Source organism: Bos mutus, chromosome 2, assembly GCF_027580195.1.
Source record: "Bos mutus isolate GX-2022 chromosome 2, NWIPB_WYAK_1.1, whole genome shotgun sequence".
Lineage (NCBI taxonomy): Eukaryota > Metazoa > Chordata > Mammalia > Artiodactyla > Bovidae > Bos > Bos mutus.
The window spans coordinates 64,730,065-64,757,909 of NC_091618.1; the positions used below are offsets into that span (position 1 = coordinate 64,730,065).

Below are 27,845 nucleotides of genomic sequence, written 5' to 3' on the forward strand. Positions count from 1 at the left end.
TAGTTACATATGGGTTCCCTTTTTTACATGCTGTAGATGTGTATTCAAACTTGTGTTCCATGTAAATTATTTTGAAAGATAAGTTTTAGATAATGAAGTTATCAAAATATCTGGCTACTAATCATCATGATGGTAAATAATGTATTCCTTCAATTTTTCCCTTTGTTGGTATTTGTATATTTAGGTGTGATGTTGGGTATGTATATTAGTTTGTTAATGGGTGGAGTATCTTCTTGCATTGATTCTTTTATCATTTTATAGTGTCTTTCTTTCTTTTATGGCCTTTGTTAAAAAGTCTGTTTTGTCTGACATGAGTATTTTGCCACCCCTGCTTTCTTATCCTTTTTGTTTGCATAAAATATCTTTTAAAGTCTCTTTTTACTAATTGAATTATACTTAATTTATGATTTCTGTTATACAACAAAGTGACTCATATATATGTATGTATGTATGTGTGTGTGTGTGTGTGTGTATTCTTTTTCATTATGATGTATCCCAGGACATTGAATATAATTTCCTGTGCTATACAATAGGACCTTGTTATCCATCCATTCTATATGTAATTTTTGCATCTACAAAACCCAAGACTGCCGGGAGAAATGTCAATAACCTCAGATATGCAGATGACACCACCCTTATGGCAGAAAGTGAAGAGAAAGTAAAGAGCCTCTTGATGATGGTGAAAGAGGAGAGGGAAAAATCTAGCTTAAAACTAAACATCAGAAAACAAAGATCATGGCATCTGGTCCCATCACTTCATGGCAAATAGATGGGGAAACAATGGAAACAGTGAGAGACTTTATTTTCTTGAGCCCCAAAATCACTGCAGATGGTGGCTGCAGCCATGAAATTAAAAGATTCTTTCTCCTTCAAAGAAAAGCTATGACAAACCTAGACAGCATATTAAAAAGCAGAGACATTACTTTGCTGACAAAGATCTGTCTAGTCAAAGCTATGGTTTCTCCAGTAGTCATGTATGGATGTGAGAGTTGGACTATAAAGAAAGCTGAGTGCCGAAGAATTGATGCTTTTGAATTGTGGTGTTGGAGAAGACTCTTGAGAGTCCCTTGGACTGCAAGGAGATCCAACCAGTCAGTCCTAAAGGAAATCAGTCCTGAATGTTCATTGGAAGGACTGGTGTTGAAGCTGAAACTCCAATACTTTGGCCACCTGATATGAAGGACTGACTCATTGAAAAAGACCCTGATACTGGGAAAGATTGAAGGTAGGAGGAGAAGGTGATGACAGAGGATGAGATGGTTGGATGGCATCACCGACGCAATGGACATGAGTTTGAGCAAGCTCTGGGAGTTGGTGATGGGCAGGGAAGCCTGGCATGCTGCAGTCCATGGGGTTGCCAATAGTCAGACATGACTGAGTGACTGAACTGAACTTGGGAGATTGACCTAAGAAAATATTGGTACAATTTGTGTCAGAAAATGTTTTGTCTGTGTTCTCTTCTAGGAGTATTTTGGTGTCTTATGTTTACATCTTTAGGCCATTTTGAGTTTATTTTTGTGCGTGTTGTATGGATGTGTTCTGACTTTACTGATTTACATGTGGCAGAATCACTTGCTAAAGAGACTTCCCCTTGTATACTGTTGCCACTTTGTCAAAGATTAATTGACTGTATGTGTGGCTTTATTTCTGGGCTCTCTGTTATGTTCCATTGATCTGTATGTCTGTTTTTGCCCCAAACCACACTATTTTGATTACTGTAGCTTTGCAGTATTGTTAGTATTATAGTATCAATCGACTCCTTCCTGAAGTTTGGGAGAGTTTGCCTCCTGTTTTGTTTTTCCCTCAGGAGTGCTCTGGCAGCTGTGGTCTTTTATAGCTCTGTACGTGAGTCTTTCCTATCCCCTCACTCTCAATGTATTTGTGTCCTTCACCCTAAAGTGGGTCTCTTGTAGGCAACATATTGTAAGCTTGTTTTATTATCCAGTCTGTCACTCTAAGTCTTTTGACTGGAGCATTTAGTTAATTGATAATTAAGGTAATTATTGCCAGATATGTTTTTATTGCCATTTAAACCTTGTTTTGCAGTTGATTTTGTACTTTTTCCTTGTTCCTTTTTCTTTTACCATGGTGGTAGATAACGTATCTTTCTTATTAGTCCACCTTATTAACATCCACTTGTCCTATTATTTCTATACTACTCAGATGAATTGGCAGGAAAAACGAACACATTTACCTGTGAGGAAATTAGAGAACCACCATGGTTTTGGTAGAATTCAAGTGACTGTGTTTGGCTCTTTAACAATCTGCCACTTTGTCTTTGACAAGAAATGCTGAAGTGTTCCTTGCTCACCTGTCCTTGTCCTGCAGTATTGCTACAGGGATACTGAGGGACTGAACACAGTAGGTGTTGGGGAGTGGAAAGGGCACAGAGTCAGATTTCATTTTTGTTAGTTGCCATCTCTGTGCCCTTGGACAAAGGTCCAGTCTCTCTGCCCGGCTGCCAAGAGTCAGAGATTTCTCAGAGCCCTGCCTCCCATTTAATTGGCATCTGCGTCTATTACTGATTTACCCTGGCCAGATAGTGTGTTCTTAAAGCACAGGGGATGTTGTCTTATTTTTAAATTCTTTTTGTTTAGGCATGGTGTATGTGTGCAGTGAATGTTTGTTGTTGTACAGTGTGAGGCTGCTAATTCTGTTTGTTTCTAAGGCTTGGGAGATTACATTAAACAATGTGAACACATTAAATACTCTGCAAACGTAAATCTTGTTTTTATCTTTATGAGGTTGTTTTCCTCAAGAAATCTTCACTAAGGAAACAATACCAGCAGAAGTTGTTTCTGTTAATAATTAACATTGTTTTTTTTAAGAAGTAAAAACAAGTGAAAAAGATGATTTAACAAAGAAAGGGGCATTTCTTTTTTTTTTTTTAATTTTATTTTATTTTTAAACTTTACATAATTGTATTAGTTTTGCGGGGCATTTCTTTTCTTCCCAATTTCTGTTGGAGAGAAAAATCTGGTGAAAATTTATGTTCAAAGCATTTCTTTTTCTAATAAAAATAAAACGTTGCCTCCTTATTGTGGGGTTGCAGAGCATATCGGAGCAAAGATATTTCTAACTTAAAGGTTATTAGCAAAATATATAGAACATGATGACACTTGGAGAGGTCAGTATGCAATTTTGCAGGTCGATTATAACAGACTTTTAATCAAGGTCCTTTTGTTTAAAAAGAAAAAAGCAACTACTATTGGCTTCTCTAACTTATCTCTAGTAACAAACAATATATATTTATAGTGAGAAAAAGAGTATAATAGGTAACTCAGTATAATAGATAATTCAAAAGTCACATTTGTTTGTTTTCTTGTGTACATTGTAAGCTTATTTTTTAGCCATTGTGACCTATTTTATATCCTAAATGTGTATATTTCACTTAGGTAAGATTGATTTTTATAAGGCTACCTTATATTAAAAATTGTAATAGGCAATTGAAAGTTTACTATTTAAAATAATGAGCATTTCAGAGTGCCTGTTCTTAACTAAATAGGTACCCTAATTCTTCTTTATTATTAGAACATAGTTAAATCAAGGTTTTTTTTTCTTTAACAGAGTCTTTCATTTCACTGAAATTCCTTGTTGAATCAAATAGCATGATTGATAGAAATGAATTTTAGCTTAAGGTTAAGAGTTTATTCAGATATAATAATATATGTAAACTATAACTATAACTATATATATATATAAACTATAACTATATGTATAACTATAGTAAATTAGACTTCCCTGATGGCTCAGAGGGTAAAGCGTCTATCTACAATGCGGGAGACCCGGGTTCGAGCCCTGAGTTGGGAAGATCCCCTGGAGAAGGAAATGGCAACCCACCCCAGTATTCTTACCTGGAAAATCCCATGGATGGAGGAGCCTGGTAGGCTACAGTCCATGGGGTCACAAAGAGTCGGACACGACTGAGTGACTTCACTTTCACTTTCACTTTCACAGTAAATTAATTAAATAACTGAGTGGAGAATTAGTAACTTTCTGAATTTAAACCTGTTGAATGCTATGTCTGTTAAATAATTAAGAACTGATTATTGCCCAGTTAGGAGTACCCAATGTAGAGAAACTACTTACTGGAAAAACACAGTGTAGCCTGATTTCAAGATAAACAGATTAAGGAGTGAAGGAGAGATTGAATAAAGCAGATTAGATGGTGTGAGCCTGTGCAGTATTTGAAAACCAGGAGACAGACATTGGTAGTCTTTGAGTATTAGCAGCCTTGATCAGATTACCAGTGCATCCTTGATGGTGTTTAAATTCTGAGAGTGGTAGCAACTTGTTGCTATGATCATTTGACCTCCTGTCACTCAATCTCTTCTGAGAGATTAGTAGAAAAATAGTAGTAGTAGACATTAACAAAGACAGACTTTTTAAAAAACCTTATTTGCTAATCTTAGTATTTAGGGACTCTAACAAACAAGATAGAGTTATATCATTCAGCTGTTTTCTAAGGGAAAAAGGGCTGAGTTGACTACAGGTTATGGTACAAACACAGCTCTCTGTGTCAAAGGGCTTTAAAATATTTTATACAGTGATCTTTAATTTTAATGATATGCAAATGTAATATTTCTTTTACTGCGTATTAGATTTTTAAGTGAACCTGATCATAAGGCAGGGACCCAGATTCCTCACTTTCCTAGCTGCCACACTCCCCAGCTCACCACACACCTCATCTCACTTTGTGTATGTGTGCACTCACTTGTGTCTGACTTTGTGACCCCATGGGTTACAGCCCACCAGGCCCCTCTGTCCGTGGGATTTTCCAGGCGAGAATACTGGAGGGGGTGTCATTTCCTTCTCCAGGGGATCTTCCTGACCCAGGGATCGAACCCTCATCTCTTTGTGTCTCCTTCATTGGTAGATCCTTTACCACTAGCGCCACCAGGGAAGCCTTTTAATCTCACTTCAATAAGTTTGAAATGAAGCTTTAGAATAATTTTAGTAAAAAGACTTTTTTTCTTTCAGATAAACTGAAGATTGTTCATCAAGCACATAAATCAAAGGTATGTTTCATATGTACAGTATCTGGCACATAGCAGGTAATCAATTTTGGTTGACTTAGTGAATAAATGAATGAACATGTGTACTTCTAAGATATTTTTCATTATAGTAGCATTTTTCATTTTGAATTTACCCTTTAAATAGCCTTTTATCCATTAAAAGAAAAAAAAAAAACCCTCTAAATTGTATTCCTGTTGGTAATAGATTCTTTTTTTAAAAAGTGTTAATTAAAAAAAAAAATGTTGTTAATATATTGAGTTGACCAAAAAGTTTGTTCAGGTTTTTCTGATGCAGAAAAACTTGAATGAACTTTTTGGTCAACCCAGTATATCAAGCAAATGTTTAACAAGCATAAAACTTGTTGAAATAAATTCAGCTTACAAATAAAGGAAATCAAATATTATATCTAGTCCAATTTCTTTGATTTTCTTATTTCTATACCAGAAGAGGGCATTAAGAAAATAACGTGTTTTCTCTCATTTGACTCTCTCTGTGTGTTAAGGCCCCATACTGTGGCTCTCGGAAACAGGCCTGCTAGTTGCACAGAGGACATGGGCCGCCCCAGAGAGGACAGCTTAGTTATGTGTTTATAGTATGTTTACATTTCCGTCTTCATACTTTTTCAGAACAATGTTTTTATGTTTGCATCTCATGTAGATAGACCAGAGTGATCTTTTTTCTTGAATCTTAGTGACCTCGTATAGACTTCTCATTAAAACAATAATCTCCTCTATTATAGAAACTACTCAAGGACAAGGGACTGTATTTTATTCCTCATATCTCCAATACCTAGCACAATGCCTCATTCAAAGGAATGTTTCCATAACAATTTTTGAAGGAAGTATTTATTTATGGATTCATTTAATTTTATTCTCTTTGCTAGTCATAGATGATGCCCCCCACAAACACAGTCAGCTTTCAAATAAATGTATAACAAGAGATCATAAAGAAGATGGTATAAGGATATGTCTGTTGACTGTGGATTAGTAACTCAAATTTTTTTTTTCCCCTGTGGCTTAAAACAACACACATTTACTGTCTTATAGTTCTGGAGGTCAGAAATCTGAAATCAGTTTCCCTGGGCTAAAATCAAGCTGGTTCTTTCCAGTAACTTTATTTTTCTATACCAAGGACTATGTATACAAATTTGACAGCATCCAATTGTCAAATGCTTTGAAATTTGGTGCTTGTGTATGTCTGGGACTATGGTATGGAATCTTTACTTTGTATGGATGCTAGAATTGTATCTGGCCACAGACTCCATCCATTTTCTCTTGTCCAAGCCAGGACTGTTTTTAGGCTTGTCCCTAAAATGTGGAGAGTAGGAATCTTGATTTTATTGTAGAAAGAAAATAAATAAAGTTAAAATGAAACAAAAGGCTCTTTAAAAAGGTTGTCATCCTCCATTTAGTGTTGCATTTATATCATAGCTTGCTCATATGCTCATGTTTCCTAAAAGGAAATAATAAGTAGAGTATTCCTTTATCCTAATGAAGACCTAATTCATAATATTCAAATTAATCAGTATTATGATATTTTTAAAAAAATCAGAAAGTTTTCCTGCTATAGTTGGAAATATCTTAGAATTGTTTCTTATATTTAAAACATATGTTCCATCTTGGCACATTAGAGTTGTGAAATTAGAGCCCATTTTTCAGTTGAGCAATGTATTTACTTAAAGATTCTCCAAACAAATTGAGTCACTGAGGATGTTTCTGGAATCTGGCTTTATAAACTTCTCATCTAAACCATAGAGATTCTAGTTGAGATTGTTGTTATTTAGTTGCTAAGTTGTGTCCAACTCTTTTGCAACCCCATGGACTGTAGCCCTGCCAGGCTCCTCTGTCCATGGGATTTCCCAGGCAAGAATTCTGGAGTAGGTTGCCATTTCCTTCTCCAGGGGATCTTCCAGACCCAGGAATGGAACCCCTGTCTCCTGCATTGGCAGGTGGGTTCTTTACCCCAAAGCCACCAGGGAAACCCAGTAAAGAGATAGTTCTTCAGATTTCCTCTTTAACTTTTGTAAGGAAGAAGTCAATATATTTTTACAGATACAGTTTTAAGACTTAAAACTTTTACCCACATGTTCCTCATTTGTGCCTTTTCCAACTGCCAACTGTTTTTCTCATTTTTGCATGCACCCATTTACAAGGCCTATAGACATCGCTGGCCCAGCCGGTCAGTTTTCCAACTCTGCTGTAATTTTAGTCTTCTTCCTTAGCCAAAGGGAAAAACTTCCAACTAACTCCTGTATCTTAATGAACTTGTTCACAAGGCATGTTCCCCATTTCCCCAAATTTCTAGGTTTAGACTTTCTTAATTGAAATTACCAGGTGTCCACAGAAATTTGGTGCCATCACCACAATAAAAAAGTGACTGGATACCTTCCCACCAAGCCTCCTGTCTGCATGATGAGCTCAGTGTTTGTTGAATGAATCAGTAGTCCAGTGCAAGTAATTACTATAGTATGGTTTATTTTGGTAAGAAAATGTACTTGTGTGTCTATGTGTATAGTATGGAGTATAATCAGTAGGCTACTTGTAAAGTCATAATGCTGCTGCTGCTGCTAAGTCGCTTCAGTCATGTCCGACTCTGTGTGACCCCATAGATGGCAGCCCACCAGGCTCCCCTGTCCCTGGGATTCTCCAGGCAAGAACACTGGAGTGGGTTGCCATTTCCTTCTCCAATGCAGGAAAGTGAAAAGTGAAAGTGAAGTCGCTCAGTCGTGTCCGACTCTTTGCGACCCCATGGACTGCAGCCTACCAGGCTCCTCTGTCCATGGGATTTTCCAGGTAAGAGTACTGGAGTGGGGTGCCATTGCCTTCTCCCAAAGTCATAGTAATTCCTGTCAAAAAGATTTGAAAGAAAAACCCCAATTTCTGTCTTATATTTTGTGAGTTTGGAAACCGGATAGCTATCCTTGTTAAAAGTTTATGAAAGGAAGAAGTCACACCCTGTAGTAAACTTTGTAAGAAATATGCAAGATCTTTAAGAAGAAAACTTTAAAATTGCAGAGAGGTTATTCAGTTGTCTGACTCATTGAGCTGAACTTCTCTTAAGAACTATGTGCTATCTTTATATGAAATTCCACCTTAATTTAACAAAAAGAAAAACATGCAAAGAGAGATATAAGATGAGATTTAAGTGGAAATGTAAAGGATATTTGGATGGGAAGAGGCAACAGTATGAAGATGTCAGTTCTCTTATAGTTAATTTACAAATTTAATGCCACCTAAATAAAATTCTAGTAACAGTTGTGTGTATATATGTATTTGTATATATGCGTGTGTGTGTGTGTGTATGTGGTGTGTATATAAAAGCTAAAGAAACTGATTATAAAACTAACATGCAAAAGATAAATAATGAAGAATAGTCAGAAGAAAGAGAAATGAGAGTGACTAACCCTGGCACATTAAGACATATTGTAAAACTATAGTAATTAAAACAGTGTGGTACTGTCACATGAACTGTTAGTTCAAAGACACAGAATCAGAAGTCCAAAAATAGACCCAATTATATATGGGAATTTAGTATATAGTGAATATTGCATTTCAAATTTATGGAGAAAATATGGAGGATTCAGTAAATGTTATTGGAACAACTGGAAAACAGTTAAATGAATCCATATCCTTTTCCTTATGCCAAAATAAATACTCAAATAAGTCTGAGATGAAACCCATAGGTAAGGATAGAGATTAACTAGATTAACATGAATGGATAATTTGGTCAAGTTGGGTGTTGGGTACATGAAGGGTTCATTGTACTATTCTGCATACATTTTATGTCTGAAATACTCTATGATTAGAAGTTTAAAAGAGGAAGTTAATTAAAAATATTTTAAGGAAACATGGGATTTTAAAGTAATCTTACACTGAAGGTCTTTTTAAGTATGATAGATAAATAAAAGATTGATACATTTTCCTTTATTCATTCAGCAGACATTAAGCACCTTCTTTAAAAAAAGGCTCTAGAAGGAAAATGAAGGAACAAATGAAAACTGGGAGATTTTCTAACTTGTATTACAGAAAAGACCTAATTTTCTTAGTGAAAAGTGAGTGTTAGTCACTCACTTGTGTCTGACTCGTTGTGACTGGCGTGGGTAGCCATTCCCTTCTCCAGAGGATCTTCCTGACCTGGGGATTGAACCCAGGTCTCCTGCATTTCAGGTAGATTCTTTACCATCTGAGCCTTCAGGGAAGCCCGGTTTCCTTAGAATGTAACAATATTCCACAATTCCATTAAAAAAATTATCCAACAAGTTTATTCAGTCTTGTGGACTCTGTGGGAGAGGGAGAGGGTGGGGAGATTTGGGAGAATAGCATTGAAACATGTATAATATCATGTATGAAACGAGTCGCCAGTCCAGGTTCAATGCACGGTACTGGATGCTTGGGGCTGGTGCACTGGGAAGACCCAGAGGGAGGGTAGGGGAGGGAGGAGGGAGGAGGGTTCAGGATGGGGAACGCGGGTATACCTGTGGCGGATTCATTTCGATATTTGGCAAAACTAATACAATATTGTAAAGTTTAAAAATAAAATAAAATAAAAAAAAAAAAACTATTCACACCTTTATTCACACCCAAATAAATACAAATTACTCTTCTTGGGGGCTTCCTTGGTAGCTCAGTAGGTAGAGAATATGCCTGCAGTGCAGCAGACCCAGGTTCAATCCCTGGGTCAGGAAGATGCCCTGGAGAAGGAAATGGCAACCCACTTCAGTATTCTTGCCTGGAGAATCCTATGGATAGAGGAACATGGAGGGCTACAGTCCAGGGGTCGCAAGAGTTGGACATGACTTAGTGACTAAGCCACCACAACACTATTCTTAATCTACATTTGCTAGATTGGCAATATCAAAATCTTTCGATAATACACTGTGCTGGTGAGGGTATGGGAAACAGGGGCTCTCAGTGATGGGTGAAGTGAAGTGAAGTGAAGTCGCACAGTCGTGTCCAACTCTTTGCGATCCCATGGACTGTAGCCCACCAGGCTCCTCCATCCATGGAATTTTCTAGGCAAGAATACTGGAGTGGGTTGCCATTTCCTTCTCCAGGGGATCTTCCCAACCCAGAGATTGAACCCGGGTCTCCTGCATTGCAGGCAGATGCTTTACCATCTGAGCCACCAGGGAATCCCAGTGATGGGTAGTGGTGGTATAAATGGGTACTGCTTCTTTGGAGAGTAATTTGGAAATATCTGTCGAAATAAAAATTGTACTTCCTCTCTGACTGAATAGTTCTACTTCTAGGAATTTATCTTACAGACAAAACTTGTACATACACCAAATGATACATGGACAAGAATATTTGATGCAGGACTGAGTAGGATAGGAAGAGATAGGAAACAACCTGAATGTCCATCAGTAGGGATAGAGAGAGTGTTAATCCTTCCATTGGAATATACTGAAGCCTTGATAAATTATGATGCAGCTCTTAAACTGATTTTGAATGATTTTAAGATTTTTTTTTTTTGTATTGGGGTATAGCTGATAATCAGTGTTGTGAGAGTTTCAAGTGAAGAACTAAGGGACTCAGCCATATATATACATGTATCCATTCTCTCCCAAACCCTGCTCCCAATCTAGGCTGCCACATGACATTGAGCAGAGCTGCATGTGCTATACAGTAGGTCCTTGTTGGTTATCCACTTTAAATATAGCAGTGTATACGTGTCCATCCCAAACTCCCTAACTGTCCTTTTCCCTCATCCTTTCCCCCAGCAACCATAAGTTTGTTCTCTGTGAGTCTCTTTTTGTTTTGTAGGTTCAGTTGTATCCGAATGACTTTAAGATATTTTAAGAGAAGTTAGAATACAGCATATACCATGCCATTGTTTGTGTGGAAAAGTTTATAGGCACATCTCTGCCTGCATGTACATGTACAACAACAGTCTCTGGAAGGTACAAGGACAGTCTCTGGAAGGATGCATAAGAATTAGTACAAATTCTCTGGTGGAGAGCTGGGTTGCTGGGTGGAGGAGGGAGAAGCCTACTTCTCATTCTGTCCCTATGTACTTGGAGCATTTTGTCTTGTGAGCATGTATTACCTATTCTAAAATGATTTTTTCAGTAAAGTCCCCCCCCCCCTTTTAATCTGTGCACGTTTAAGCCCCTGTGCTCTTTCTAGTGAGTAAAGCTGTGGAGCGTGGCTCCTGGGGCAGCTCTTTTGACTGCTGAGAGGCCTTTCTTTTGAGTCTCTCTCTCAGCCATATTCTGGAAAGATAATCTGGTACTAAACAACTGCGTTCTGGTTGACAGGTGGTACTGTGTGCCCAGCAAGTGCTCACTACCAGCTGCTGTTTAGAGGCAGGATCAACATTTATGTTTAAGTGGATTTGTGAGTAGCATTGGAGAGCAAACTCTCCCTGAATCACAAAGAGAAATGTTAGTTAACAGGACTTGGGACCAAGTGTTTGTTAGCTGGAGCAGGGTTTTTAAATACGTGAGCTTTTAAGGAAAGGCAAGCTCGCTTCTCTCAGAAGTCAGACTGGTCAAAACTGGATCTGTTGCAGGAAGAGGGACTCCTACCAGGACCCAAGACTGAGCTCTTGTCTAAGACTGGGAAATGAATTGTCCGAGGAGACACCCATGCTGACAAAGCAAGAGGCTTTACTGGCAAGGGGCTCCCGGGTGAAGAGCAGGAGGGTAAGGGAACCCAGGGGGACTGCTCTGCCACGTGGCCTGCAGTCTCAGGTTTTATGGTGATGAGATAGGCTTCTGGGTTGTCTCTGGCCAGTCGTTCTGACTCAGGGTCCTTCCTGGTGGAGCAAGAATTGTTCAGCCAAGATGGATTCCAGTGAGAAGGATTCTGGGAGATTAGTAGGACATGTGGCATCTCCTTTTGACCTTTCCCAAGTTTTTCCAGTTGGTGGTGGCTTGTTAGTTCTGTTTTCCTTACTAGGATCTTCTGTTGTAAAATCATGCAAATGGTTACTGTCGTGCCTGATCAGGGTGGGCGGTTTCAGTCAGTGTTTCCACTAACAGAACCTTAGTCCCCCGACCACATCCTCTGAGCCTGTGTCCTAACCTCTCTGAATCCTCCTGGGTTATTGTGAGGATGAGATGATGATGAAACAGAACACTGACAGCTAACACTACTCCCTATGTGACTGACATTGCACTGGGGGTTTTATATACTTCATCTCTGTTCATCCTCACCACATGGCAATAAGAAGATGCATTGCTACCCCTACATTTTTTTTTCCTAAGGCTATGTAATATATTGAGACCACGCAGCTGGATATTTGTGGAACCTGAATTTTAACCCAGCTCCAGCACAAAAGCTTTGTGTTCTAGCCCTGCCTCCCTAGCGCTTTATGTAACGTGTGTTTAGTAAGCACTCAACTATGTACATGTTCACTGCTTTCCCTAAAGCGATGGGAACAAAATGTGACTTGGATTATTGCTGTGACGCAAAGTAACAATTCATTTGTCTTTGAGGAATCTCACCAAATGTGAAACTAATAAAAGTACTGGTAAAAAGTGGATTTGTTTTTCTTTCTAGACAAATGAACTTGTGTTGAGTTTGGAAGATGATGACAGACTCCTGTTAAAAGAAGATAGCACCCTGAAAGCAGCTGGAATTGGTGAGAAAGTGTGTGTGTGTGTGCATGCGGAGCTGGAGGGGCACTGTCTTTCCCGGCCTGGATGGTGATGTCTGGCTGATTATATTTAGATAACTTAATGCAAAGTAAATGCTACCCTTGGTGCTCTTTACACTACCTGATAATTATTCAGAGGGGAAGGACAAGAATGATGTACATTCAGATCGTTTGACTGAGGGCAGTAGATATCTGCTCTCCCAACGTTCAGCATGCAAATAGTTCTTTCCAGAAAGTATGCTCAGAATTCTGCTGAGGGTTATTTTAAGTGATTGACAGGTTATTACTCACTTAATAACCTACTTACTCATATCAGCTTCATTTGAGCTGATAGTTTAAGAGAAAAGGGCCCGGTAGAAATATCGTGGAATAATGAAGTGAGATGTTGTTTGTATAACAAGCAGCATGGTTTCTGATAGTTATCCAAATCATTGCGAGCCGACCAAGTCATGGAATTTCAAATAGGGGCCTATGGTATGCAGTTGAAAAATTGCCTGATTTAACCTTTCAATTTGGAATATGCATGCAGTTTTATTTTAAAGAAATGCTGTGTGACATGTGTTGTGACCATTAGATGTCACTATAATTCTACTTACATGTATACTCAGATGATGTGGTAGTACAGCGAAGGTTTCGAGAGAAATGTGAGCAGTTGAAGGCATTATGCCTCTGACATAATGAAGCAGCACAAATCACACTTACTTTCTAATTTTTTATATGCACTGGTCAAGGGACACTCTAAGGTTCATGAAGTCCATGTTAGGAATCCTTACATTTTTTTGACAGGTGTTTTATTGTTGTCACATCTGTCAGGAATTCATTTTAAAATGACACATGTGGTTGAAGTGGATTCCTGACATCTCTAACTTAGATAGGATTTTGAATGCCATGTTATATAATCTCAGACTTGTTTTCTATGTCTAAGTCTATACTCTTGGCTAGATTTAATGTCTTTCCATATTGTGACTCGGAGAAGGAAATGGCAGCCCACTCCAGTGTTCTTGCCTGGAGAATCCCAGGGACGGGGGAGCCTGGTGGGCTGCCGTCTATGGGGTCTCACAGAGTTGGACATGACTGAAGCAACTTAGCAGCAGCAGCAGTATTGATACAGAAATTGACAGCTCCATGGAAAAGATTGGAAAATTAAAAAACCAACTAAAAAGCAGTTTCATGGTATGAGAAAATTTTGACATCTCAAATAAGTGGAGAAGAGAATGAATTAGCCAGAAACTGTTGGGCCCATTGCCAAAACATTTGAGAAAATCAAACTTAAGCTCTTAGTCTTTATTCTAAAATAAATTCTATATAGATTAAATGTTTGCAATGTAAAAAAGTTTTTGGATAAAATGTAGGTCAGTAGTTTCATAATCTTGGGGAAAAGAGCTTTCTAAGCATGCCCTTGAAGCCAGAAGCCATAAAGCAGGAAGAAATGATAGATTTGACCACATAAACAGAGTTAAAGGAGAAGCAATAAATTGTGAAAAAATATTTGCAGCATATATGACAAAGAAAGCCTGACTTTATCAAGAGGTCTTATAATTAGTATTAAAAGGAGAAATAAACTACTGATAGAAGAAATAGCTAACATAAAAAATAGTTCAGCCCTGTTAGTAATGAGAGCAATATACATGAAAATAGAGACTAAATTTTATGTAGCTTACTACTTTAGTGATTAAGAATTAGAGGCTGAAGTCAGAGTGCTTGGGTTAGCAGCTTGACTGCCACGTACTGTCTGGGTGACCTTAGACAAGCAATAATTTAAGACTAGCAGACACGGAGAACGGTAGTTGTATCTGAAGGAATGTTAGAAAATGGATGTTCCCTTGTACTACTGTTGGGAAGGTGTATTATCTCTAACTTTGTTGATCAATTTTACCAGTAAGACTTTCTCAAACTTACTAAGTAATTTTCTGTCATATCTATTACCAAGCCAACAGAAGTATGCTTCCTCAACTCTGTGACTCCTCCAAGGTTGTGGTCCTTCCTGGTTTGAGATTCATTGATGTAGAGCTTTATTGAATGGAAATAGAAAATGTATTGTGTGATGCCATTTTTATTTTTAAATGTATGTATTTATATGTCTGTATATGTATATGAAGAAGAGATCATATACTAAAATTATAAAAATGCTTTCCCTGGGTGGTGGCATTGCTAGCAATTGTTTTTTTCTTTATTCTCCATTTATCTAGTTGTTCTTGTAATTTAAACTTTCTTTTATAATTTACATGTATTACTTATAAAGTAAGGGCCCAATTTTAAGGAATCAACTCCTAAATTTAGGGAAAATTGGTTTGAATGATGGCTCTGCATCTGTGACCTTCTGGAAGCCATTTAGAGTCTCTGAACTTCTACTTCGATTTCTGTAAAATGAAACAGAAATAATAAACCTATTTCAGAGGGTTGTCATAGGGTGAAGTAAAAGAATGTATATGAAAGCATCTGGAGCAATGCATGTAAACGCCCTCAAAAACACTTCATTTTATTTGGAAACCATTTTGGAGAAAGCAATTGACAAATGTTTTGAATTTGTTAAAATCTCAAGTTGTTGGTTTAATTGTCATCAATTTCAGACTTATATAACAAACCACCTATAAAGGTATAAATCAAATCACTTTTTTTTTTTTTTTTGGTCGTTCTTGTTTTAAGGCCATATAGATCTTCGATCAGAATCAGATCATTTTCATGGGTTCTCCACTGGTTTCAGGTTGTTACTTCAAACTGTTCTCATGCCCTGGCAAGTCTGTAGCCCTGGTTGAGGGTGTCTTCCATCCCTGTTGGGAGCAACCCCCTCTTCTGCATGTTCCCCTTTGTTGCTGAGAGCAGTGTTTCTGTACCCTTGAGAACAAGCCACAGTTATTACTCATGGGGAAGGAGGTGATGGCCCCTGGAGAGCAACAAAAAACTCTAAGTGGGAGTAGAGTTGTAAAAGCAGTACTTGAAATGTGTGATTTTTCTAGGGAATTTTCCCTCCCTTGCTGCTGTGCCTGGTTAGGTTTTTAAGAGGTTTTAGGAGAAAAATTCTAAGTCATCGCTTTCTCCCTTCTTACCACTTGATCTTGCTGTAGAGCTGTCACTCTGCCATCACAGCCAGTTGCCATGGGAATAAGGCCAGTGTAACAAATGTATCATTATGACTTTTCTGTAAAAATCATGAAAGGAAAAGAAAGACTGTGAGGGGGGAAATTAGGGGAACAAACTGGTTTGAAGATTTCTTTTCTCACCAAGAAATTCTCTAGCCTTTTATCTACATTGCAGATCCCAATTGTATATTCTACGCTCGATGTCAGGGGAGGTTTTTGCTTGTGGATTTAGTCCTGAAATACATCAATAAAAAGATTTGTTTTGTGGAAGAAGGCCTTACCTAGAATTGTTATTTATAATTTAAAGATCTTGTTGTTAACAGTTGTGGTTTTATGGACTAATTCCCCTAAGTAATAAATTTTCATGTTAAATATTTTTGGGGTTATATTTTATCTCTTTGATTTTGCTGCATTCTACTATTGCTATCTTTTGAATTGTCTCCGGTTTAGGAAAGAAACTGAAATAGGGTAACTCTTCTAAAGTCAGTTGTGTTTTACTGGAAATATTTTAAAACAAGACACAGTCTGGCAGACTCTAAGTGCTCACCTCTGGGAAGAGTTCGCATCAGGCCACGTCTTGGAATAATTCCCCAGTTCCCTGTGGCTTGTTTTCACTTTGTGCGTCACTCCTCTATTGTCTGCCCACAACCGAAACCCAGTCTCGGTGCCCGGCCCCTCCCGGTGATCTTGGCTAGGCAGCTTAAATTGTAGGATTCCTTGGCTCCACTTCTTTATCAGGATCATATATGATTAGTGTTTCCTGAAGGTTTGAGTCCCTTTCCCATCCTCTTTTAGGTAGTCATATCTTGAGGCATACATGCTTTCCTGCTTTGACAGCGTGTTTAACTGGCTGTTCATGTTAACATCACAGCAGCGATGATCTGGTACTTTCTAAAATAGGTGGCAGGCCCTGGGAATTTGGGATCCCAGAGAAAGAAGATGAGAAGGAACCTTCCAGACATGATTCGTCCCTTTTTGCTCTCCTCTCGGGCTTCCCTGGTAGCTCAGATGTAAAGAATCTGCCCGCCGATGCAGGAGACATGGGTTTGATCCCTTGGTCAGGAATATCCCCTGGAGAAGGGAATGGCAACCTACTCTAATATTCTTGTCTGGAGAATTCCATGACCGAGAAACCTGCAGGGCTACAGTCCATGGCGTCACAAAGAGTCGGACACGACTGAGCGACTAACACTTTCACTTTGCATGCTGTTGTGGAGATCACAGTGTCCAGTCTATCAAAGGTCAGATGTATTTCTATATTTGTTTTCTCCAAACTATAGTTTGAAATCTTTCTCAACCAGCTTGAAAACAGATTCTCAAGCAAATAAGAAATAAAAGACACACGGTTGTTTGGAACTACTTGTTGGATTGTTGACCTCCTTTGGCAAAAAGTTAGAAATATAACAGCTGTGGGCATGGTTTTGAATGATTTGTAGATTAGACTTTTGTGAAACTTGCAAGGATGAGTCCTGGACCCAGGCGAGACAGTGAAACTTTGTCCTTTTGGTGTCAAATTGCTGCAGAAATCACACCTTGCCCTTCCTGGATTTTTTTTTTTTTTGCCAATAATCTGGAGTTATTATTCACATTACAGCCTGCTCTGATCATTAATTGTCTGTACTGCAGTCAGGACACTTTTCTCAGCCTCTTTCTCGGACGACAGTTGCTGTGCTGCACACAGCTTTGATATGAGGCTCGGGATTTAGAAGCCATACAGTAAATCCTTGTTGATAGACGGGTTTATTGAAATAAGTTAGTTGAGAAGTTTAAGTATATTATACTCAACTTTCCTGAGATTTTTGCATTTAAAATTGGTTTTTCTTCTTTTTTAAAAAAATTTGAAGTTATTATTTTCCCATTCAAGGTGTATATATGTGCATTTTATAATGGAAACATTATAAAATTCTTAATAATTAATTTCATATCCAACATTTGAATGTCCTGGCTTGTGTTCATTTCATTAAACTTGAAAGTCAGTATTAAAATGATCCACAAATGTATTTGGAGAGTTCTTACTTGGTTTCACTTGCTAGTAAGACAAAGGGATGAGCTGGTGGTATATTTATTGGATTTGAGAATGCACATTCATTTCCCATTCACATGCCAGGGCACTATGCACCTGCGTGCATGGCCGCCTGCAGCACATTTAATTTAAAATCAGGTGCCCTAGGGGACCAGCATGTGGTAGACTTCCTGAGGGTTCTTCTGGAGCCATTTTAAATAGAATTTGGGATAATGGAGGAAAGGGTGATTATGTAGAGGTCTTGAAAATCTTTTGTAATTTGTTTTCACTGTAATTGGCAAGTAAATTTTCAGTCTAAATACGTGAAATCATTGTTTCAGACATTTTCAATAGGGTTATGTAGATTTAATAAAAAACATAATATTCTGTTTCTGCTTAAGAAATGTTACTAAAATTTAAAATCCACCTTATGTCTTTCTTTTGAATGTTCAAAGCAGCTAACTCCTAATTTGTGTGTTATTCTCCAATTTGTTCAGGGTGAACATTTTTATCAACCTGGACCATTTGAATTTAACCCATTTGTCAATCTAGTTTTCCTGAAAAAAATTCATTCATCTGAAAATAAAATCTTTACCTTAGATGACCTCATTTTTAAGCCTGTAGTATATAAATAATGGATTGATCTATAACTTAATTAGACCCAAGAGAACTTATGTGTCAAAACAGAAATGCTTTGTCAGTTCTTTCTATACATTCATTTAATTCTAAACCCATTATTGGTATCCTGAAGAGCCGTAAGATGTACTAGTTTCTCAAAAGGGGTACAGATAAATGTCAACTGCGGTTAAGTGAAAATGGTAATTACAGTTAGTGTGTATTGAGCAAAGCGCTGTGTGGGCAAAGCACTGTGTAAAGTTCTGTATGTAAATAGCACATTGTGTATGAAATCTTGCATTGTGATTTTTAAGAACAGGGGACTTTTGCTTATTCTCCTAACATCAGGAGGAGGATATTAGAATCACTTGCAAATTATGTAGGTCTACCTTTGGGCTTGCTTCTCTTCAAAAAAGGAGCTTTTTATTTAAAGGATAGATCTCAGAATATCTTCTCTTTGAATACTGAATTTTTTGAAGCCCCCTTTTCAACTTTTTACTAATTCCTAGTCTAGAGCTCTTAGCTGTTAATTTAAATGCCATTTTCTTGTAAAATTTAACTGTACATTAACTTACTATTTGCCCAGGGTGCATTTGTATACAGCCCCTCTCATCAATTCCCAGTTTCTTTCTGCTGTGTTTTCCCTGCTTGCCTACACACACACACACTCAGGCTTATTGTAACAAGAGTTCATAATATGATTTTTATCAAGATTAACCTTCATTTAATCTTGAATATATAAAAGGGCTGGAATGAGGATCTGAGACTCTGGGTGATTTTATTTTCTTCTTTCAACATTTCCATATTTTCTGTAAAGACCATAGGAATTTAGGTTTGAGAAACATTAAATTTGGTATACTTAAAACCAGCAAAAACATTTTTAATGAAATGTTATGCTAAGCTCTTTAATTTCATTCTTCTGTGATAAATTCTAATGAAGAGATGAGAGCTTTAAACTGGGAGACCAGTGGTAATCCTTGGCATCCTTCCTGATTATCCTATTTATTTGGCTTGAAGAGTTTCACTTGTCTGTTTTTAGAGAATATGTTAATTGAGTGATCAGTATTCATTACAAATAATCTTGTCTGTTTTCTTGTCAAGATTCTGAAGGCCCTTTTGCTCTTTCTGTAAAAGCTAAGCAGGCTGTATTAACTTCTGATTTAATTTAAAAAATGTGGAACTTGTTGGTGCAACACCTTAAAGAATTGCATGTTTAGTAATTGGAAGGCTTTCCATCAGATTTGTCTCCAGTCTGAATTAATAATGTTGCTGACTTATTGTTTTAGAAGACAGAGTCCTTGACCTGCTAGGTTGAAAGAATTGTGACTGCTCTGAACCTTTGTGGGTCCTTTAGCTGTGCCATATCCCTTGTGAATAATTAGAGGTATTTGAAGGTATTGCGGTAGAAGCCAATTTGTGTCTTTCACTTTGCATATTGTTGAAGCCTCATGAATTAGTCATAAGCGGGCAAAAAATTAACTTCTTCAGACACATATTTTGATGGGTCATGAGGGAGAATGTAAAGTGATCTGTAAAATATTCTACTGATCCTCTAAGTATTAAATTATTATACCTACAGGCTAATTTCAGAGGGGGGAGAAAAGAGTTTTCATCCTCCTTCAGGAACAGAGTAACACATTTGGAAAAAAAAATAATGGCTTATTATTTCTAGGATTGTCAAGAGGACTATAAATGAACAATTTTATGATTTCTTGGAAACCAGATTCATGTGTTAACTCTTGTTTTTAATTTTTTTGGTTATTTTTCTTTTTACTTTTAAATTGGTTGAATTCTAGATTCTCGTACTTAAAACTTCTTGGTGATTTTGTGAAATGTGAAACCATACTTGTTTTTCTAACTTTAGGCCTTGGAAGCACTGAATCAATGAAATATGGATTTCCATACTTATTTAAAATCTAGTTTTACATTAAAATTTTTTTCCATTTTCTATTTTTCTTTTTTTTTCAGCCAGTGAAACTGAAATTGCATTCTTCTGTGAAGAAGACTATAAGAACTACAAAGCTAATCCCATTTCATCCTGGTGAAAACCTCACAGAGCTTTCTTTTTTGCATACTTGTATTAAGCTCTTTATTCCACTAGTGAGTTTCTGAAATTGACAAATAAACTTAAAAAAATTAATCCAAGCCTCTGCCGTTTGAGGTAAAATCTGTGGTGTGTTCTCTCTGTGCAGGTCTCATTTCTTTCTTTCTTGTTGTAAAATAATGTGTTTATTTATGGGAAAAACATCTGGTTTTAAGTGAAAGAAATAATTATTCAAAAATCACCATGGAGTGTTGGCTCTTTAGTTAGAATTTGTTTCTCTAAATTAGAGGTCATTTTGGTGACTTGCATGTTGGATTCTTTAAAAAAGATTATAAGACCAAGGTCATTCTCTTTTATTTTGTGTTTTCTCTAAAGTTTCTAATTAGAGCCCCTGTTACTATCTTTGTCTAGCAAGGATTCTTATGACCATGAATGACCATAAGAGTCTCTTATGACCATGAATGCCATCTTTTCACTCACTGTGATAAACACCACCACACATGAAATTAAATTGGGTATATTTTAGGGATGTTTTCTGATATAAGAGTTTCTTCTTTCTTTTCATGTTACAGCCCACACAAATAACATTGCCGAAATGTGTTTTTCTGAGCTATGTTTCCTGACTTCAGGAGCAAACTATAATAGAATCAAACTCATTTATTTGGAGAGAGGAGGTAGCAGGAAGTTTGCACTTCTGGAAGGAGATTGTCCATTGAGAACAAGTCTAAGTCATGGATGATACATTCTTTCAAAATAATACTTTGATGTCTGACTACCAGCATCTGAAGAATAGTGGATTCAAGGGGCCCTCTCAGCCAGCATGTATCTAATCAGAACTCTGAGAGAGGTTAGTTGGCTCTAGAATTGTTCCATGAAGCCTTAAATTGCTAGTAAGGCTTCATTGTGGTGAGGCTAATATAAGAAAATCTATTCTGCTAAAACAAACAAACAAAAATAAAACTTGAAAGTCTGGTTAACATAGCCAGAAGATACGTTGCTTTGTTTAAAGGCAAAGCACTGGGAGTAGAGGAAGGTAAGGGCAGAAAGTAGCTAGGCCTCATAAGTCATGCTGAGGAGTTGGAACTTTACCTAGTAGGTAGTTGGGAGCCAATGGAAAGATTTAAACAGGTAAATTACATGATTAGATTTGTATATTAGAAACTAAGCTTTGGCAGCAGCGTCCATATGGCAGAAAGACTAGAAGATAGTTGTCATAGACCAGGTGAAGGTTGGAAGGCCTCAACCTAGGACCCAACAGAGGGGAGGGAGAAGAGGAGACGTTGCTGAAGTATTGCTAACCTTTGGTCATGCATTGGATGGCAGGCATTGTGTTAGGTAGCTACATGTGTTATTTAATTTTTACCACAATTCTTTAAGGGGCTTCCCAGCGTGGCACTAGTGGTAAAGAACCTGCCTGCCAGTACAGGAGACATAAGAGACACAGGTTTGATCCCTGGATTGGGAAGATCCCCTGGAGGAGGGCATGGCAACCCATTCTAGTATTCTTGCTTAGAGAATCCCCTGGACAAAGGAGCCTGGTGTGGGCTGTGGTCCATGGGGTTGAAAAGAGTCAGACATGACTGAAATGATTTAGCATGCACAGCTCTTTAGTCTTGATAGTATCATATCTATTTATAGATGAAGAAATTAGGGCCCAGACAGGTAGTAACTTACCCAAGGCAACACAGTACACTGTGAGTGGAGCCAGGTCTGTCTTAAATTTTTGACCTTGCCCATTTTATCCTGTGGCCTCCTAGGAGAGGTATGAGGTAGAATCTTTGGAACTTGCTGAATGGCTGTTATGGAAGGTGTAGAAGAAGGAGGAAAGGAGACTTTAATTCTTCCAGATTCTTGCTGGAGCAAGTGACTGCATTGATGGTGACAGCCTGAACCCAAACAGAGAGTTAAGTAAGTAGAAGAATAAGTTAAAGCATATTCAGTTTGATTATTTTTCAAACATTCAGTATACCCACACTTTTTTTTCTTTTTTAATAAAAATTAAGCATTCTTTACCTGTATGTTTTCTTTTTAACAAATAATGCAAAAATATGTAGGTATGTCTAATCCTTTGTTTTGGCCTATATTTATTTTCCTTATTAGAAAGTTGCATATAGCCTTTCCTCACTTGTAAACACAGATGTAAAAGTCAGAAATTAAAATATTATTGTGACTAAGAAGGATTTTTACCATGAGTGAAAGATTGGTTTAAAACATAAAAATTTACCATTGTACATAGTTTGCAAAATCTATAAAGAAGAAGGAAATTGTGCTATCTAAAGAGATGCCAGAAAGAAGCGTATGATGATGTGCAACGCCATGTGTGAATAACAGTAGAACAGAGTCTGCCTAACCTGATGAAGGTTACCCACAGGAAACACACTAATGGAGGAGTGCTTAGCAACCCTGTGAGATGAACGGGACGGGGAGGACCACTATCACCAGGACGATTCAGAATGGTCCTGCCTCGTACTGCAGCCAGTGCGGAAGACAAGTAGTGAGAACCACAGGCGTTGGAAAGGAGGAGACAAAACATTTGCAGGTAATATGATTGCGGGAGAATCAACTGACAAGTTATAAGAACTAACAGGAGACTTTGAGTGCTTAATGAGCTTAAAATGTGCACAAAAGCTATAAAACTGTTAACTAGAAGATATAAGAGACCTAAGTAGAGAAATACTACACATTCATAGATGGAAACTTTGGTATGTAGTAAAGATGTTGATTTATATCTAATCTGTAATTTAGTGCAACCTCGGTATTTATATTGGGATTTGACAAATTGATTTTAAGGTTCATTTGGAAAAGCAAATGTATAAGAGCCAAGATCAATTTGTAAAAACAAGGCGTAGGGAGGATTGCCTACCCCGTGTCAAAATACTTTGTAAAACTGAAGTAATTAAAACAGCTTGATTGTGATACAGCAAACCAAAACATCAGTGAATAGAAACTGACTGATGTCTATGGAAACTTAGTATATAATAAAGGTGTTTATAATCAGTGGAAAAAAGATGGATATTTAGTACTTGCCTACACTCCAGTACTTTTGCCTGGAAAATCCCATGGACGGAGGAGCCTGGTAGGCTGTAGTCCATGGGGTCGCTAGAGTCGGACACGACTGAGTGACTTCACTTTCACTTTTCACTATCATGCATTGGAGAAGGAAATGGCAACCCACTCCAGTGTTCTTGCCTGGAGAATCCCAGGGATGGGGGAGCCTGGTGGGCTGCCATCTATGGGGTCTCACAGAGTCGGACAGGACTGAAGCGACTTAGCAGCAGCAGGTCTTAAAAAAATGATTAAGGACCTTACTTCCTACCATTCACTGAAATTTCAGATGGACTAAATAAACATGAAAAAAGAAATGAATTTATTAGAAAAAAAGTGATTATTTTTATGACCTCAGGGTAAGGCTGGCTTTAAAACACAAAACGTGCAAATGCCATCATTTGCTGAATTTGATGTATTGGTATGAAAAACTAGATTCTTCTCCCACCCTCTGCCAATATAAACAGATTGAAAGACAAAGACTGGGAAAAGCTACTTGCACATATAAGGTTGACAGAGGATTAGTTTCCAGAATATATGAAGAACTCTTATAAAAATCAATGGGAAAAGGACAAACCTGCAACAGAAAAATGGATACATTTTGTACAGAAGAAATTTGTAAAAAAGGAAACATATGGCTTATAAAAATTTGAAAAGACACACATCCTGTGATTCAAGGAAATTAAAACAGTAGACAGTCATTTTTATTCATCAAGTTGGCAAAAAGTTAAAGGTTTTGTTAGCAAGTATTGACAGTGATGTGTGCCTACACCGGGAGTATAAATTTGTGTGCAGTCAACTTAGTCAAGCAATTTGATGGACTGTCTGTTAAAATAACAAATGTGTGTCTTCTCTTGACCTAGCAGTTCCACTTCTTAAAATGAATCTCAAGGAAACCCTCTAAAGCCTGCAGAAGAAGGCATTTATAAAAGAATTGACTGCAGAATTACTTATAGTAGAAAAACACTAAATGCTGTTAGTAGAGAGTAGCTAAGTGACATTTTGGAGAAGGCGATGGCACCCCACTCCAGTACTCTTGCCTGGAAAATCCCATGGACGGACGAGCCTGGTGGGCTGCAGTCCATGGGGTTGCGAAGAGTCAGACATGACTGAGCGACTTCACTTTTCACTTTCATGCATTGGAGAAGGAAATGGCAACCCACTCCAGTGTTCTTGCCTGGAGAATCCCAGGGATGGGGGAGCCTGGTGGGCTGCCGTCTATGGGGTCACATAGAGTCGGACACGATTGAAGCAACTTAGCAGCAGCAGCAGCAAATGACATTTGGTGTATCTATACTGTGTGTTGCTACTTAATCTGAAACAATGACAGCCATTCATATTGCTTAGTGACATCTAAGCAATAATGTTTGATAATCTTTGAGACATCTTGATGGGTGAAATTGCAAAGGGTCTCAAACTGATGTCATTTGTTTTAAAAAGACACAAAGTGATAATATATATAATGTTATATATACGTGTGTATGTATGAATACACACATTGTATACACATATGTACATATACACGAAAGAACATACACCAAACTGATAACATTGATTACCCCGTGGTAGGGGCCTAGGATTGGGAGATGAAAGTGGTAAAAGGCTTTATCTGTAATATTTAAGGAGAATGTATCTGTGTTAAGAATTAGTAAAAACTAGTACACGTATAGAAATTAAAAGAGGCAGGAAAAGAACCCATCAGACAGTTGCTATTAATATTTTGGCATATTCCACCTAGGTTATTTTTTCTATGTATTTTTTTAATGTTTCTGATCTTTTTGATGTGTTTGGAGTTATACAAGTAATACGTGCTTGTTAAAAACAACTCTAGAGGACTTTCCTGGTGGCTCAGGGGTTATGAATCCACTTTGCAGTGCAGGGGGCATGGGTTCAATCCCCGGTGCAGGAACTTAAATTTCACATGCTGTGGAGCAACCAAGCCTGTGAGCTGCAGACACTGAGCCCGTGCACTATGGCGTGCAAGTGCCACAACTAGGGAGTCTGTGGACAGTGATGAAAGATCCCCAAAGATGCCGCGGAGACTCAACGCAGCCCAAGTAAGATAACTAAAAACAACTCTAAGGTGAAATAAAATGCCCTTCAGCGGTCTCTTTTTGCATGACTTGGTGTTCATACTTCAGTTTTTTTTTTTTCCTGCACATATATCAGTTTTTAAGTGTGCATTTTAAAACATTATCATTTGAATATTTTATTTTTTAATTGAAAATATTTTTACTTTTATTTTTTTTTACTTTACAATATTGTATTGGTTTTGCCATACATCAACATGAATCCGCCACGGGTGTACACGTGTTTCCCATCCTGAACCTCCCTCCCCGCTCCCTCCCTGTACCATCCCTCTGGGTCATCTCAGTGGACCAGCCCCAAGCATCCAGTATCATGCATCAAACCTGGACTGGCGATTTGTTTCATATATGATATTATACATGTTTCAATGCCATTCTCCCAAATCATCCCCCTCCTCCCTCTCCCACAGAGTCCAAAAGACTGTTCTATACATCTGTGTCTCTTTTGCTGTCTCGCATACAGGGTTATCGTTACCATCTTTCTAAATTCCATATATTTGTTAGTATACTGTAAAATACTCTCATATATATAGAAGTCTCATTTTCTTTCTTTTTAAAACCTTTATTTATTTTTGGCTGTGCTGGGTCTTCATGCCATGTGTGGGCTTTCTCTAGTTGGAGCAAGTGTGGAATGCTCTCTAGTTGTAGTTCTCAGGCTTCTCATTGCGGTGGCTTCTCTTGTGAAGCACAGACTCTAGGGTGAGCAGGCTTCAGTATTTGCAGTACTTGGGCTCAGTAATTGTGGCTCAGGGGCTCAGTAGTTCTGGCACACGAGTCTACTTGCCTTGAGGCATGTGGAATCTTCCCAGACCAGGGATCACACTGGTGCCCCTTGCATTGGCAGGTGGATTCTTAACCACTGGACCACCAGGGAAGTCCTGGAAGTCTCATTTTCTTTTTGAAAAATCACTGTGCACCAGACACTGCATGTGTTTTATATATTAAGTCCTCGAGTTGGATAGAGCTATGAGTAGCTCCATCTGTGAAGTGGAGGTCATGATGCCCAGCTTACAGGATCTTAGTGTCAAGTGAGACACTGTCCACAGGGCACTCAATAGGCAGGGCCTGGTGTGGGGTAAGTGCTCATCGAGTGTCTTACGATACTCACGAATCGTGAAACCGTATCAGCTTCAGTTTGGAGCCCCAGACCCTGATGCACTCAGGTATTAAGCCACTTGCCCAAGGCCTAAAATCTGGAAGGTCAAAGAGCAGGTTTCTTCTGGCTTCAGATACCATGTTCTGCCACTCTTGAAAAACAAGGTGTGTTGGGCACGTGGAGAAACATGATATGAAGGTTGTCAACCATGGGCTGAGAGGTGGTGTCCCATTTCTGTTGATTGTCACCCCTTCTCTAAGCATTTTGGCCATTCTCAGTTGAAGAGAACTTTCTGCCTCTTCTTGTGCCAAACAAACACACAGGCTCTAGCCCCACTTAATAACCACACCTAGTTTTATGTGTCTGAGGCTTTTTAACACAGCAAAGGTGTTTTATTTCCCTTCTCTTTCTGCCTGTTTTAGATACATGCAGGAGAGGTGGTGATGCTCTTGCCTATGTGGGACACCCAGAGAGCTGGCCTGGCCTGGGCCTCTTGGGAAACTGCTGCTCATTGCTAAGGAGGAGAGGGGAGGGAAAAATGAGGCTTTCTTACTTCGGGCATGCAGGGGCAGTGGCCAGAGGAGTCTGAGGCTGCTGAACCACATCTCAAGAACACAGAAAAGTCCAAGTAAGACAAGTAAGTCCAAGAATCTGGACTTGTTCATTTTTTCTTCACTGTGTGGGCATGCATGTGTGTTAGGGGAGGGGCTCTGCTTATTGGTTATAGGCAGTTTCCTTTTATTTTACTCTTAAAACACTCTCATAGTTAATCAGGTTAGTTAGCAAAGGTAACTGAAGCAAGTCTATAGTTAATTCCTTGGTTTGAGGTGAACATTTTGAACCCCACCATCATGATGGGGGGGCTTGGGTGTCTGAGGGCCTGGAAAATACCCGTCTTTCACTTTGAACCTCCTGCGTGAAGCTCATGGCCACTATCGACCTTTCACTCAGCACTTCCAGCATGATAGAGAAGAGCATAGCTTTTGTCATTTCTCTCCATCAAGGGAGACGTATTTCTTCAATGAATCAGACCGGAGACCAGTTCTCCCATTCCCAGATGTGCATTTTGGGTTATAATACTAACACTGACCTTGGATAACAGCCCTTGGAGACTCATTTCTTTTTTGATTGTTAGTCAGTGAGAGGATTATATAATGTGCAATGACTTAAAAGAAAACATATAGGATATGTGTCATGCTGCCTTATGATGTGGGTTTTCTAGAGAGCAGTGCCTCAACTCTTCTGTGCTTCTGGCTCTTCA

At 38.3% G+C, this 27,845-nt stretch overlaps 1 protein-coding gene across 6 annotated transcripts in view; it reads left to right on the plus strand.

Annotated features, from left to right (window-relative positions):
• C2H2orf76 (chromosome 2 C2orf76 homolog) overlaps positions 1-20,485 on the plus strand; it is a 105,573-nt gene extending 85,088 nt beyond the window's left edge. For 2 of the 6 annotated variants that reach the window (XM_070389344.1, XM_070389348.1), the window contains exons 4-6: positions 4,981-5,018; positions 12,519-12,600; positions 20,281-20,485. In XM_070389344.1, coding sequence (XP_070245445.1) covers positions 4,981-5,018; positions 12,519-12,600; positions 20,281-20,357 — 197 coding nt within the window. In that variant the 3' untranslated portion in view covers positions 20,358-20,485. The remainder of the gene's footprint in view (positions 1-4,980; positions 5,019-12,518; positions 12,601-20,280) is intronic. The other 4 variants (XM_070389363.1, XM_005902025.2, XM_070389370.1 and 1 more) reach the window with 2 other exon arrangements.
• Positions 20,486-27,845: the final 7,360 nt, after the last annotated feature.